Here is a 14849-nt window from a genome sequence, read left to right as displayed (position 1 = left end):
CACGGTGACTTAGAGGAGGAAATCTACATGCTTCAACCAAAGGGGTATGAAGTAAAAGGTAAGGAGAAAATGGTTTGCAGATTAAAGAAGAGCTTGTATGGTTTAAAGCAAGCATCAAGACAATGGTACTTGAAGTTTGATCGATGGATGTTGGATCATGGATTCACAAGATGCAACTCGGATCACTGCGTCTACACAGAGAATTTGGGAGATGGGAAATTCATCATCCTAATGTTGTATGTTGATGACATGTTGATTGCAAGTGCTAACATGCAGGACATCAAAGACCTAAAAGAGGAGCTGTCCAAATCTTTTTCAATGAAAGATTTAGGTGCTGCAAAGAGGATACTTGGTATGAAAATATCAAGGGACAGGACGAAGAAGACAATAAAGCTATCTCAAGAAGATTAGATCAAGAAGGTACTAGAAAGGTTTGCAATGCAAAATGCAAAACCAGTTTCTACACCTTTGGCTGGTCATTTTAAAAGGATATGTGTCCAAAGACACAAGAGGAGATAGCCTATATGTCTAAAGTTCCATATGCTGCAGCGGTAGGCTCTCTAATGTATGCTATGGTCTGGACAAGGCCAGACATTGCACATGCAGTGGGAGTTGTGAGTAGGTTCATGGACAACCCTGGTAAAGAGCATTGGCAAGCTGTGAAGTGGATACTTAGGTATCTAAAAGGGACAACAACAAATGCTTTGTATTTTTGGAGGAACTGATATTTTTCTAGAAGGGTATACTGATGCAGATATGGTAGGTGACAAAGATACTCGAAGGAGCTTTACTGGCTATGTGTTCACGGTTGGAGGCACAGCAGTAAGCTGGGCTTCAAAGCTGCAGAAAGTGGTTTCACTTTCTACCACGGAAGCAAAGTATGTAGCAATGACGGAGGCAAGCAAAGAAATTATGTGGCTTCACAGATTCTTAGAAGAGCTTGGATTCAAACAAGACAATTGTGTCTTGTACAATGATAGCCAAAGCGCTATCCATCTTGCGAAGAACTCAGCCTTTCATTCAAGGACAAAGCACATTGAGGTGAGATATCACTTCATACGCACTCTTTTGGAAGAGGGACAACTAAAGCTAGGAAAGGTGCATACAAGTGAAAATCCTGCAAACATGTTTACAAAGGTGGTCAACAAGGAGAAGTTGAGCTTTTGCTCATCTTCAATCGGCATTCAAGGATAAGAAGCCAGAATGGAAAGCAGTCACATGTTTGGTTTGGAGATCAGTCTCCAAGTGGGAGATTGTTAAGTATGGAGCCTGATTTACCCTTGTAATTTTCTGTGGTAAAAGCGCATATTTGTAAGGCCCCCATTATGAGGAGAAGCCATTGTGCGTGAAGGAAAATCACTCACCGGAAACCAAAAATTTCACAGACAAGAATCAGGGGCAACTTTAAAGACCTCGGTGGCGGAGCCCCCCGAGACTTTTTTTTTTTTGCCGGAATATTCTTTTTCGCCGGAATATTATGGCCAAACAGCGGCCGGAAAGTGGTCGGAAAACAACCGGTCGGTTGGCCGGTGGCCGGTAGTCAATGGCCGATGGCCGGTGGTCGGAAGTCAATGGCCGGTGGCCGGTGGCCGAATTCAAAAGCGGACTTGTCTTCTCAAGGGAGGCCACACATGGGCGGATTGGAGGGTCCGATTTGGACTTATTCGCACAAGGGCGGCTACACATGGCTGTCTCTCATAAGAGAGGGTAGCCCTTTTGGCCTATAAAAGGAGGCCATTTCTACACACATTTCATAGTGTGAAGTTGATGCAACAAGGTGAGTGTGAGGTGGTGAGAGTGAAGCAAGGCGGGAGCTCCATTAAGGGTATAATCCCTTTGTAAACTACTTCTTGTTTTGAAGTACTAAAGCCATTGAGTGGCTGCTTTCCCGTGGACGTAGCCCACATTGGGTGAACCACGTATATCGTGTGTACTCTCTCTCTCTCTCTCTACTCTATAATTTCGTGTATATAAATCTGTCTCTCTCCATTAAGTAATCTACTCAATTATCTATTTAGCTACGTCTTATTTCCTAACAGGGCAGTCACATGTTGGGTTTGAGTTTTTTTTGAGATACAATTGGAGATTCCACAGATGTTTCAATTGAAAATTGAAAGAGTGAATATATATAGAAGTTGATTTTTTAATTTAAATAGAAGCTCCTTTTTAAAGCAGCTTCAAGAGCTATCGAAGGCAAGGCAAGGCGGATCTCTCTCTCTCTCTCTCTCTCTCTCTCTCTCTCTCTCTCTCTCTCTCTCTCTCTCTCTCTCTCTCTCTCTCTCTCTCGGCAGAGCTTGTGTCTAAACCTTGCCACTACCCTTCCTGTCTCCCCCTAGGCGAGGGCAGCCCCTGTGGGGGGGTGTTAACCCTCAGCCCCGCCTTGTCCAAGCCAAAGCCCCGCCACCTGGCCCTCGGCAGAGCCTGTGTTTCTACAGATCGGCAGAGCTTGTGTTTTCTGCTCTTAGCAGTTTCGTTTCCTTGCTCGTGTTGCACGCCAAAGCCCCGCCACTTGGTCCTCGATAGAGCCTGCGTTTTTTGCAGATCGATAGAGCCTGCCCTACCACCTGGTCATTGTCTGCACCACCCCGTCGTCGTCGTGCTCTACACATTCCCTGCTTGTCGCCAGTGGCTCTGCAAAAAAACCTCTTTTGGAACATGTTTACCTCAAAGTCATTTTGCCTAAACGTTTGTTCACATTGTAGCTTGATTCACCTTCAAGCATGAATACCCCAAAGATCACCGCAAGGGTCCGACCGAGCTTTACGGCTGTCGTAGCGGCTCCTAGCAAGCTCACTCAGATCGGACAGCTTCAAGCAGCCCTTGATCGGGTCATGGAGGAGAATTGCGACCTCAAAGCTCGCCTTGGCAAGCTTGAGACACGCTTTGACTCCACAATTCATCTCGCCACTGACAAAGTAAAAGAAGTCGAAGCGAAGGTAACTCAAGCCCAATCGGCCACCTTTGCTAGGCCTTTGCCAAAGTACAGACTTATGTTACAACGGAGTTCCACGAATAAAGACTCCAAGAAGAAAACGCCCTCAAGGTCCGCATTGGTGGGCTCCCCTCGCCATGCTGCACCGCCGAGGACACTCTCAAAGAAGTGACCAACAAGATCAACGACATCCATCAACCAATTAACATCAAACCTGAAACAGTTTCTTGGACCAACGACACACATAGGCAAGTGCCGCCCGAGGATTGCCTTCTCACTTTCAAGGACAAAGAGGATAAGATGCAATTGCTACAGCAATCTCGACTCCTCAAGGGGACAAAGATTTGGATCAATGAGGAGCTGACAACAAATCAACTAAAGCTAAAAAAGAATGAGCTCAAGAAGATGCACAAAGCCGGCAAGCAAGGTAAATGGGTAGTATACCGAGGTGGTAAAACCATCATCCAAGAGTTTCGAGCCCCCAAAAAGGCTCTACCCAACCCTCCTTAGGTCTTGTTTCCTTTTTCCTTTTTTACCTTGACGATTGGACCCTCAATCCTTAATTGATATGTATTTGATGGCCTCACTTAGAAGCAACGAGTCGATGTGTAATGTTTTTGTGATGGTCCCATAGGTCATATCTGACCTCCGTGGATGATAAATCTATCATCTCTCTCTCTCTGCGTGAGCAAGTCAGGGCAAGAGCCCCTCTTTTGTGTGTGTGTGTGTGTGTGCACAATCGAGCATGCATCCGTGCTCTGAGGGTCTGGTTCTCTCTCTCTCTCTCTCTTCGCCTCGCTCTGCCTCTTTTGCACGGAGGTAGACGCAGGCTGTCGACTCCGCCCTAGAGGTGTTGCGTCGCACCCTTGTCGTTGCCGTCGGGTGCTCTTTGACCTCTTCAAAATGCCATGTCTCTGGCATTTTGTTTGAGGTCGATGCTAATAACTGATTCTATTCGTTTGTGTGCTAGTAATTTAATTTATTTAAGTAGCAACCGTGGTGTGAGTGGGCCACACAAATGAATAGTGTGATAGTATGTAAAAGAGCCAGTAGTTCATAAGAGAGGAGTTGAAATCTGAAAATCCTTTTAAATTCGCCTTGGACAACGTGTATCGCTAATATCTATTATCTACGATACTTTATTAAAAGATACGGATGAGAATTCCAGTGAGTAAATGGCTTTCGGCTTTCAGCAAGCAATGCTACTCCACAAGCAGACGCCTCCCGTCTCGTTGAGTCAACCTTCCCCGTCCATCTTTTCATCACGTCATGGCCTGGCTCATCTCCAACACACGAGCATCCGGTGTCTCAGCGGTATATGTGTGTGTGAGAGAGAGAGAGAGAGAGAGAGAGAGAGAGAGAGAGGGTACTTTTTGCTGCTTTTGCAGATGAGGTTACGCCCAGTCTGGACTGGCGCAGGAAGTCGAAACCCATCAAAGTAGGTGGGGTTTATCCTGCCAAGGACCACTGCAGGCAAGAAGGTTGCTAATTACAAGTGTTCATGGTTGGCGTGTGCTAGATTGTTAATCTTTTTTTTTTTTTGTTGTTTTTTTGAATATATAGCCAATGCGGGCTCTGTGATACGTACTACATAGCTCATGTAAAGAGTTCGTGTGCGTTCCTCGGGAGTGGAATGTCTAAAGTTGAGGTATGCTATTAGAATTTAATGTAATCTTGAAGTGCACTGGCTCGAAGGGTATGTGCAAGTAATTACTTAAAGTTCATGCGATGCAAACATTCATGATTCAACTATCATAGTGGAACCGCTAGTATTTCATGTTAAACCATGAGATACGTTAGCTTTATGGTCATGGTTTTTTTTTTCTTGCATATTTTGGGCTCGTCAAATTGCAAATTGTTACTATGATTTTGGCAAATGCCTGATAACAAGCTTCTATGTCGATTGGTTGATAAATTCATCAAGATTTAATAATCACAATTCTTATACTTGATTTTCTATAGAAATGTTCCGTTGAAGAGAGAGAGAGAGAGAAATGAAATGTTATATTAACGTTGTTAGAGTGCAAACAACAAGGAAAACGAGTGCCTCTTATTGCCTTGCACGAGTCACACCGTCGGAAGAAAGAACTATTCCACCGTAAAAACCACCTGTGATGAGCATTTGTAAAGATTTATGAAGAACCCTTCTAGCATGAAGCACACTTTGAATTAGGAGAAACCAAGGACATAAAGACGTAGCTCGTCTCGAGTAGATGTCCGTAGAGCATCCATAGGCTAAAAACAGATAAAAGATGACAGAGATATGGCCACTCGAAGTTGGGGGTGTACTCTCTCTTGCTAAAAAATGAGCTCTCTGGAAAGTTTGCAGGTGTTGCAAAGAATTGCACCTATAAAATGGGGCCTCTGTTTTTCTCTTATCCCAATCTTTCTTTTTAGCTGACAAGACTCTCTTTGTAAGCTTCTTTCAATTGGTCCATTTTTGGCCTTATTTGGGTAGGAAATGAGGTTCGTTGACTTTTGGTTCAAGGGAGGGGGGTGTGGCTAGTGTCAAGGGGACCAAAAAAGATAGCCAGGCGCTTGTGCAGCTGAGTGGGAACTCAAAATGGCGCCTTCTTCTCCCCCAAGAGTCCACGAGCCTCCATAGCAAAGCCTTGAGAGAGCTCCTCTTATCTTTGATACACCCCTAATGGGCATTCCATCCTTCTCTTATACCTCCCATTTCCTCCTTCCCTCTTCTCATGTGGGATAATCCCTGTGTCACATGGCATCCTTCTCTTGCACTTCTCCAACTCCTCTCTCCACATAAAATTTCCAGCTTGACCCCTTCTCAGGACCAACTTCTCAGGAGCATAGTGCACTGCTCCGGCCACCAAATGCAACGCCGTAAAGCACGGCTCGAAGCCCATTACTTCGGCTATCTCCAAAAATCTAAAATCTCAACATTTCTAATTTTAGATCATCAAGTTGGCCCAGTTACCTTTGTCGCATGCATCTGCAACCACTTCCTAAATCGAGACCGCCCACTTCGGACGCACATAACTTATCATATACAAGTCCGATTCACAAGCTATACATCACGACTGAAAATACTTATTGAAAACCATGTTTCGGGGACTCGAACAACCCAAAACACCAGTACATAAGCTCGGCAAAACCAAACCTTTGTACATGAATTTTTACATGGTCACTCCCAAGACTCGAAGCACTATGTACACATGTATACATGAGGCTAGTAGCAAGCTTTTTGGCATGATCTAATGGCTTTGTGCTCATCCAAAAAATGCCTGACAACCTTATAAAGGGCCAAAATGACCTATGAAACCAAAAGGTTACATTCGTGTGTGACTCTAGTATCTCGGGAACATAAAAATAAAGTAAATGGGTAGAAAGTGGGTAGGTATGTAAGCCTACCCTACATCCTTATGGTCATCATCATAATCATCATCATCATTAACATCACATAATACATCATCTCAAAGCATATGGGGAGGGGTACAATCACATGAGGGCTAATGAGGTGTACAAGGGAGAATGTACACAATGGTGATCATCCCGTGAACTCTCTCATGGGTCTTTGCTGTATGGCTTCAATATCCTTCATAGTCAACTCTCTTTGGGGGGAGGGGGGCGGTGTGCTTGATGTTGCTCAACGATGCTCCATAGCCTGCGATGTAGACCTCGTCTATGATGTGAAGATCCTCACATCCTTGGGTGGCTTGATCAAGAAGGATACCCCATTGAGGGTGTGACTGGGTAACTTGTGGCGGGCCATCCCAAGTAGTCCCTTTGTAAAAAGTAGTGATCTGCCTTTGTATGGATCCTAAATGTGTAGGGCCTAGGCCTTCTGCTCTTGAGGGTGGTCTCTCTGAGTCTATAGATCTCCAACAAGAAGAGACCTAGGCACCTTTGATCATAGTAATCCATGATGCCAAATGATGGGCCAAAGCCCTTCTGAATACAATGAAAACGCCCATGGATCTCATCGTATGATGTGCACTGGTAGATATAATCCTGCTCTGTTTCTGGTTCTCTCTGAAAAACTTGGCATAATCTCTCCTCAGGGGGTATATCTTTGTATATTGTCACGAGGCTGCAACAACCACTAACCTTAGTTGTTGGTTTCTTTTCCTTGATTTTTATTTATTTTTTGGGACCCTCTTTTTGAAGTCACAAATGGGTGGACATTGTATGGCTAGTGTGAAACGGGCAACGGCCGAGAGCTTCACCCATAGCAATTAAGAGTAGGTCGCCACGAGATGGTCGGGCCAGTCGGCACTGAAATCCGAGCAGTAAAAGTATGTCTAGGCTCAGTTCAAAGTCATTTAGGCCCCACGTAACACTCATAAGTCGGTGGGTAGTAGGAATTTAACTCAGTAGAAATTTGCAAGTATACCTCAGCCAAACCGCCGATGCGGAGAGAGAGTGCTAGTCCTTCCCATCGGCGGTTTGTCCTTCCCGTCGGTGGCGTTCTTGCATGCACTCTTCTACATTGGAGGAGACCGCGATTGTTCCTTCTTGAACTTGGCTAGCAAGGTTGGCCACGCTTCTGGTGAGGGTGTGCTAGACTTCCTTTTCTTTGGCGGGAAGGCGCTCGTTGTCAGCTTGCTTTTGAGATTCTAAGGGGGAGAGGCGTATCTCAAGGGTTGCAAGACGCGTCTTTAGTTTTGCGTTCTTGTCCTTGAGTTCTTGGATTTGAGAGTGGAGGCGGTCCATCGGATCCACCCGTGGGGTGGGGACGAAAAGACGTGTGCGCTTGATCGGAGAGAGAGAGCCTCTATGTTGCATCGCAGCTTGGAAAAACCTTCCTTCACGAGGAAAGACCTTGAGTGTCAAACGTGCCGACACTCCCCGTGGAAGGGGCTATGTCTTTCTTGTGGGAATGGGCTCGTATATTTAGGGTTGAAGATTGCTTATTAACTTGGTCAGGCTTGGTGAGGAAGGGCCATAAAAGTCTCCGATGTAAGGCTTGGTGAGGGAGGGGAAGAAATACCTCCAATGTCGCGCAAGGCAGGCTGTCACTGAAGCCAGGTTGCAGACGCCATAGCCACGTCGTTGGGAACGGCTTGGGAGAGGGGAGGAGGGGGTGGAGCTATGGCTGCTGATGCCACTTCCGTAGTGCTGCCCCTCGCCCCAGCGAGGCCGACGAGAGGGAGGAGCTGGTGCTGAGGCGAACTGTCGGCTAGGGTTAGAGAGAGAGAGAGAGAGAGAGAGAGAGAGAGAGAGAGAGAGAGAGAGAGAGAGAGGATTTTTTACGCCTATTAGAGGCCGAAATCGGCCTATGAGACAAAACAATGTACATGATAGGGTATCATCTATGTATCGGCAAAAGGGCAAAGGTACAAAATAAAATGTAACAGTGTTGTTGGTAGGAAACTGCTAAGGGGTACCGATCCATGGGTGTCCAATACAAGGTATGGGGGAGGGGAGGGGAGGGGGGGGGGTGGTGTGAAGCTCTATCTCTAAGGGTGAAAAAAGGTGTGAGATCTGTATGGTCAGGGAAGTACAATCATGAGATGCATCAATCTATCTAGCTCCATCCAGTGCCATAATATGGTTTTAGTATGTGGTGCATGGGAGGATGGGGGATGAGAAGCCCTTTGAGTATGGCTGTAGGATCTCCTATCGTTCTCTTCCACGCTGCCGCTATGGCCTGATAGTGCCGAGTTTGGATCTCGTGATGGTAACATTTTTGGGCCCTGTATAATGGAGCCCTTGGTCTCCGTCTCACTCTCACCTCTCTGTTTGCTGAAGTGTCACCCCTCGTGGTGGGTGCATAGTGCGGTGGTGTCCTGTTGGAGGAAATTTATGAGCTATGACTGTTTCACCCTGATCGCGGGTGCGGTGGTAGGTGTTTATAGAAGGCGCTCTATGTGACTCTGTGCCTCTAGTAAGAAGTGTCCTAGGCTCTAGCTGGCGCTCGTCTCTGGACTCCTTGATCTCTCTTAGTGTCGACTGTCTTGAGAACAAAGGCTCGTATCTGGTCCTGATCCCTTCAAATGCTGTGCATCTGCATACATGGTGCTCCTCACTCTCCTTTTCCTTTGAGCACAGTCTGCATGTCCTCTTGAGAGAGAGAGAGAGAGAGCGAGAGAGCGCCTCACTTTTTGCTAGAGAATGAAATGAAGTGAAATGTACTATTAATGCGTGCAAAAGGCCAAAACCTATGAGACCAAAATATATACCCTTCATCTTAGCGACATAACTGTTTGCGACAAAAACTAAGTACTGAAATGAAATGAAACTGGATGCAATATCTCTGACATGGTGGGTAGGTAAGATTGAAAAGGTAGGTGCGACTAAAATGGGAGGTAAGACTAAGATGGGAGGAGATCATCTAATGAACTGTCTCATGGGCCTTTGTAGTATAGTGTCAATCTCCTCCATTGTGAAGAAGCGGGTGGACCTCGCTCTCTCTTTGGCGATGATAGCCTAAATCCTCCTCTATATCGGTTGTGATATGTGCAAGAAGTGATTTATGGTGATAACTCAGGATGAGTGCTCATTGCGTACTCAAGGTTCCTTTTACTGCATGAGAGAGTTGCTTTTACTTCATGTGAGAGATGTGCAATAGACTAGAGAGAGGAGAGTGATTGTGAGCGAAGGTTTTGTGAGTGATAGGGAGAGAAGAAGACTTAACACCGGATGGGGTCCCAAACATAGTCACAAGGGACGCATTCTGGGACGGGGGACGGGGCTCAAATGGATTTTTAGTGTAAAAAAGAGGGCGGGACGGCAAGTGGGGACGGAAAAGTGGGGACGGGAAGCTCGAAAAAGGGCGTCCCCTATGACTATGGTCCCAAACCCCCCTCCAAGGCCCCCCCCCTCTCTATCGCTAGAGAGGTATTTGCTTTGAATTGCACAAATGCTGATATAATGGTCCTAGATGCTGATGGGATCGTGCTATAGGTGCGTGGATTTGCGAGGCTAAGGACTGAAAGTGCAAAACGCTAGTGGTACTGATATCGAGGATGGCTGAAAACTGAAAACGTTGGTGCTGATGGTGTACGGGAGGCTGAAATCTGGAAATGCTGGCGATGATCTGATGCTTGAGGGCCGGCTTGCTAATGCCAGGGCTGATCTGAGGTTGCGGTACGGATCTGTTGTTGTATGTTGAAAACGCTAGCCCTGATCTGGTGCTTGATGGAAAAACGCCATGACTGATGGTTGGTGCTGGGCAAAAACACAAGGGTATGGTGCTGCTGGTGCTTGTGGTGTTGGTACTGGACTTCTCTCGAGAAGTGACCTCTAGGTTCACTTATATAGGGAATTAAAGCCAGTGCTCTCTGGGGGTGGAACTCCGCCACTCCGCGTCTCGTATGCCGTGCATCTCTTTCCATTCTGTTGTTTCGTTTGTTCTTTTTCGTTAGCACGTGGTGCCCTCCCTAACGTTACAAAGCATCTCTTATTAGTAGATATTAACTCACTAATAATTGACATTGAGCATGATTTAAAGTCGTGGGATTTTCAGCGCTCAAAACGCAGCCAACTCTTTTCACAGAAATGTGTACTGCCACGTCAGTGCATTTCACGGGCATGTCTGCATAGTCTACCACGTCACCGTGTCTGCGTAAAACGTGGAATTTGCACGTCTGCATCTGTTAGCGTAAAACGCGGGCTGGGCCATATAGATTGCCATGTCATCATCTGTCCACGTAAGAAAACTTATGTGTGTGTGTGTGTTGCTTTATTTAATTATCGGCCCCATCAGACGGGGTCCCATAAATTGGTTGAACTTGGCCGTTTCGACGAGGAACTGTAAGTTGGTAGACACTTCTGCTTCTTCTATTGTTTCTAGGGTTTAGGCCCCTCGGCCGGGATCTGCAGGTTGGCTCGGATCTTCAGTGGCTTGACACGTTAGCAACTTGTGACACCCCCCTTATTGAAAGAAGAGTAATTGTCGTGATTACAATAGATCTGTAAAACAACTCAAGTTAGCTCAAAAATATCCGAGGGTCATTCCGAGGGACATTCAATTTTCTCATTCTAGATCGGAGCTCTTGATATTCCGGCGTAGCAAAATTAGCCATCACACCTAGACCGCGCTGATCTGTAACGGGTGTCTCAATGTATTAAACTTACATATCTAGGAAATCTTAGCCAATTTGGAATATTCAATGGTGACACATCACAATGCAACCCAAATTCTCACATATGCATGTTACAAGACATAATGAACGCCGCCGCTAAGCACTCCTTCGAGACACATGGTCTGGGGCATGAAGCTACTCAACGACTACCTTGTCATTGCCCTTGCAAATAACCTAAAAAGGTTCAATACAACCAAACGTTCCCCAGACCACAGCCTACGTCACTTGAAGGTTTCAAGCATACAACTAAACGCTCCCTAGACACCCGGTTTGCGTTGTTCATAGGTTTTCTAGCGTACAACGAAACTCTCCCTAGACACCCGGTCTGTGTTGTTTCGAGGTTTTCAAGCACACAACGTGTCACGTGCACATCTAATCCTATGTGCATGTGGACAAGCTACTTCATGACAAGGGTTCAGTTAGCGTAGGAAGTGTTCTGGCACCTTTGTGAGTCTGTTCGTAGACTGTGCATGTCCAGACACTTAGAGTAGTTACATTTCCTCTGGTTGCACACAACATGATCATCAGATTACAATCAGTACCCATCAGGAGCATTTTACAGTGCATAGAACCCCTTTTTCCTATTTTAGCAATTTTTTCACTTATTATTATTAAGTGACTTTGCTGGGAAACTGGGTAGGGCAATTTTGACAAGCTAATATATAAGAAAAGCTAGCGCTAGCACTTTCTGGTAGCAGAGGCAGCAGGGACCCAGTGTCTGGCAGTGCACCTTCTCAGCAAGACCCCCGGTAGGTACTCCTAGCGATTTTCAGCCATCAAGACAGCCTAGTGTTTTCAGCATTTGCAGATCAGCCCCAACGTTTTGCAACTTGCAGAGATCAGCGTGGCGTTAGCAGATTCACAACAGATTCCCTAGCGTTTTTGCAGCAAATAGCCGATCAGCCCAGCGTTTTTGCGATTGCAGACTACCATTAGCGTTTGTAGACTCCCGATGATGACAGAACCTACTTTTGCATCAGCTGTCAGGTGCAACGGAAGAGAATAAGGATTTTGCTCGGATCTAGTACTCCGCAACAAACACAAGGGACACTTTACTTCACTTGAAAGAACTGAACTGAACTGAACTGAACGAAAGAGAGATGAAGAGAGAGAGAAAAGAGACGACACAAGGATGTCGGGTCCTAACCCTCAAGGGCCCCCTTGCTCTATTGCCAGAGCAAGTAATTTCTTTATTCTTGCACAAATGCTACTACAATGACTGGATGCTAAGATGCTGATGCTAAGGGGTACTGATGTTGTGGTACTGAGGTACTGAGGTACTGAAGGGATACTGAGGTTCTATGTCGAAGACGATGATGCCAACGACGGGTACTGCGGGTTCTATGTCGAAGACGGGGAGGTCGACGACGAGGTCTATGTCGAAGATGATAGAAGTCGACGACGAGGTACTAAGGGTCTTTGTCGATGACGATGAAGTCGACGACGGTGCTGTGTCAAAGACGGTGAAGTCGACGACGGTTCTGTGTCGAAGACGGTGATGTCGACGACGGGGTCTATGTCGAAGACGATGATGTCGACGACGGGTACTGCTGGTCTATGTCGACGACGATGATGTCGACGACGACGACGACGATGGTGACTGTGACGATGACGACGACGATGGTGACTGTGACGATGACGACGATGGTGTCGTCGTCAAGTCCGGGACTGCGATGACGATGACGATGATGGTGTCGACGATGACGGCGTCAAGGCTGAAAACTGGAAACGTTGGGCTGTCTGCTGAAAACTGAAAACGTGTCACCAGCGTGTGACTACTATCTATCCTTTTTTTTGATTTCTTTCTTATTATCTATTTACTTTCACTTTTTGGAAACACCCCTCGGGAAATCTAACTGCCCTGCATTGCATAGCTAGTGTGGAACTGTCCAGAGGGAGTCCAGGCCTGAGGGCAAGAGAGCACTAAGGTTGGACAAGGACTATGGTTAGCCAAGTGGGGTCATTGACTAGCCAAAGTGGAATCCTTTGCTACAGAGGCTACATTTCAGTTCTGGATGTGGCTGCAGTGTACAAAGAGGGTCGGATGACCTAGAAAGATACAATGGCAGCATCTCCTAAAATTTAGGGAACTGCTATTTTGGGACCTGAAAATGTCTTCGCGTCATTACGTGCAGTTTGACATGGGGATCATTTTGTTACTCTGTGGCCAAGTCAACAGAGGCTGCAGGTGAGATATTTTTAGACCCGAGGGTCTAAAGCGGGAAAATGCACAAATGAGTGACACTTGGCACTCTGAGGCCAGTTTACTACTTATAGAGAAGGCAAAAACGTGATTTATAGCTGGGAGGCTCATTTTGCAAGTCTTTGTCACAGGTTAAGAGCTATGGAGTGCTTGCTTTCCCTCTTATGCACAGTGCGGTGCCAGGAGTGATGCCCTGCACGCTACGCACTGCCCTCTCTCTCCCCTTTGGTAGTATGTTATGCCCCTCTAGTGGGCTTTTCATTTGACCAATGTACAGTTGTGTGGGTTCATGCGCGATTGCCGAGGCAAGAGCCTCTTGCACAGGTACTGGATTAGCTAGCGGCTAATCCCCCCGCAGGTACAGGTGAATTCGGAGAGGTTTCACTCCAGAAATCTCGTCCGATTCAAAGGGCAAGTAGCCCTACAGGTGCGGGAGCTCGAGGACTTGCTACGGATGCGACCGGCATGCGAAACGGAGCCCGAAACAGTGAATTACAGCCTGCTGTGTATTTTTGCAGGTTTAGGGTTTTGGCCCTAAACGGACCCTAATACCCCCAGGAGGTTCGGGGATGCAAGGGGACCGCTGTACAGGTGATTTGGCGCATTTTCGGGGCTGAAAACAGAGAATTCAGCGTGCTGCAGATTCTCGCCAGGTTTTGCAAAGTGCCCGTATGCGTCGGGAAGGTCAGTCAATGCGTGGGAATACTGACTGTGAAGGGTCCTAGTACAGTTATGTTGCCGAAATCAGGCCGGAACAGTTGAAATTCAGCCGAGTTTGTGCGGGGCAGCTTGTAGGGAACCACAGCGTTTATTCCCTCTTTTGAACAACAAAGAAATACCGAAAGGGGCGCCTAAGTTAGGGGCCAATCTGGTGTGGGTCTTCTCATACAGGTGCATTCTAGCATCTGTATCCCATTCCCCTCTCTTGTGTCACTATAGCGCAGGTATAATAGACGACTAATAATGGGTGAAAGCTAAATCAAGGTTTGAAGTAAAGTCTACCGCCCTTTTTGGATTGAACAGGCCGGTTAAATGGTTCCATCGACGGGACTAAATCACTTTTTCCCATAGAAGTGAGCCTTGGTCAGTTTTGGGCTTGAAGACTCAGGGGATCATAGACCAGACACAGGGAATTGCAATTATGGCTGACAGACTAGACGATGTGACTGAAGAGGTTTCCTCTTCACAGGGTCAACAGACACATGAAGTGGGTGAGTCCTCAAGACCACCATAGACAGATGACGATATATTCAGGACCCAGTTGGCTACTGCTGTGGCTATGTTCACACAAGTAATGCAGAACCCGAGGTTTTTAGCCTTTCTGCAACCTCCTGTTCCGTCTCAGCAAGTTGGGTCACTGGATCATATTCAAAAGCCTGTTAAGGCTCGAGCACAGGTGATTCATACTGCACAGTCAATGGAAACACCTGTACACTTGACGGAGAACATGCAGTCTCCACAACCTATGCCTAAGGTGCAAGAACAGGTGGCTGAGATGCCAGTTTTTCAAGCTGTACCAGTTCAGCCCGCCACCTTTCAGCAACCTATAGCTGGTTCTAATGGGCAGGGAAGCAACCTACAGGCTATGCAACAGGTCTTCCCATCACCTTCAGTACACCCTGGCTATTTTGGAGGTGGATCGGTATTCCAGAGCATGGCTGGTTAT

The 14849-nt window shown here is 46.6% G+C and overlaps 1 protein-coding gene across 3 annotated transcripts in view; it reads left to right on the top strand.

The window, feature by feature from the left end:
- Nucleotides 1-4087: 4087 nt before the first annotated feature.
- HCAR (coenzyme F420 hydrogenase family / dehydrogenase, beta subunit family) overlaps nt 4088-14849 on the top strand; it is a 206365-nt gene continuing 195603 nt past the window's right edge. For all 3 annotated transcript variants that reach the window (XR_015185409.1, XM_086491416.1, XM_086491417.1), the window contains exons 1-3: nt 4088-4246; nt 4321-4405; nt 4496-4580. Coding sequence is in view for 2 of the 3 variants with exons in the window: in XM_086491416.1 (XP_086347542.1) it covers nt 4108-4246; nt 4321-4405; nt 4496-4580 (309 nt within the window). In the remaining variant the exon portion in view is untranslated. The remainder of the gene's footprint in view (nt 4247-4320; nt 4406-4495; nt 4581-14849) is intronic.

This window comes from Adiantum capillus-veneris, chromosome 19 (assembly GCF_014529385.1).
Source record: "Adiantum capillus-veneris isolate H3 chromosome 19, ASM1452938v2, whole genome shotgun sequence".
NCBI classification, from domain to species: Eukaryota; Viridiplantae; Streptophyta; class Polypodiopsida; order Polypodiales; family Pteridaceae; genus Adiantum; species Adiantum capillus-veneris.
Note: the sequence above shows the minus strand (reverse complement) of the source record. Positions and strands in the feature narration are given on the sequence as shown.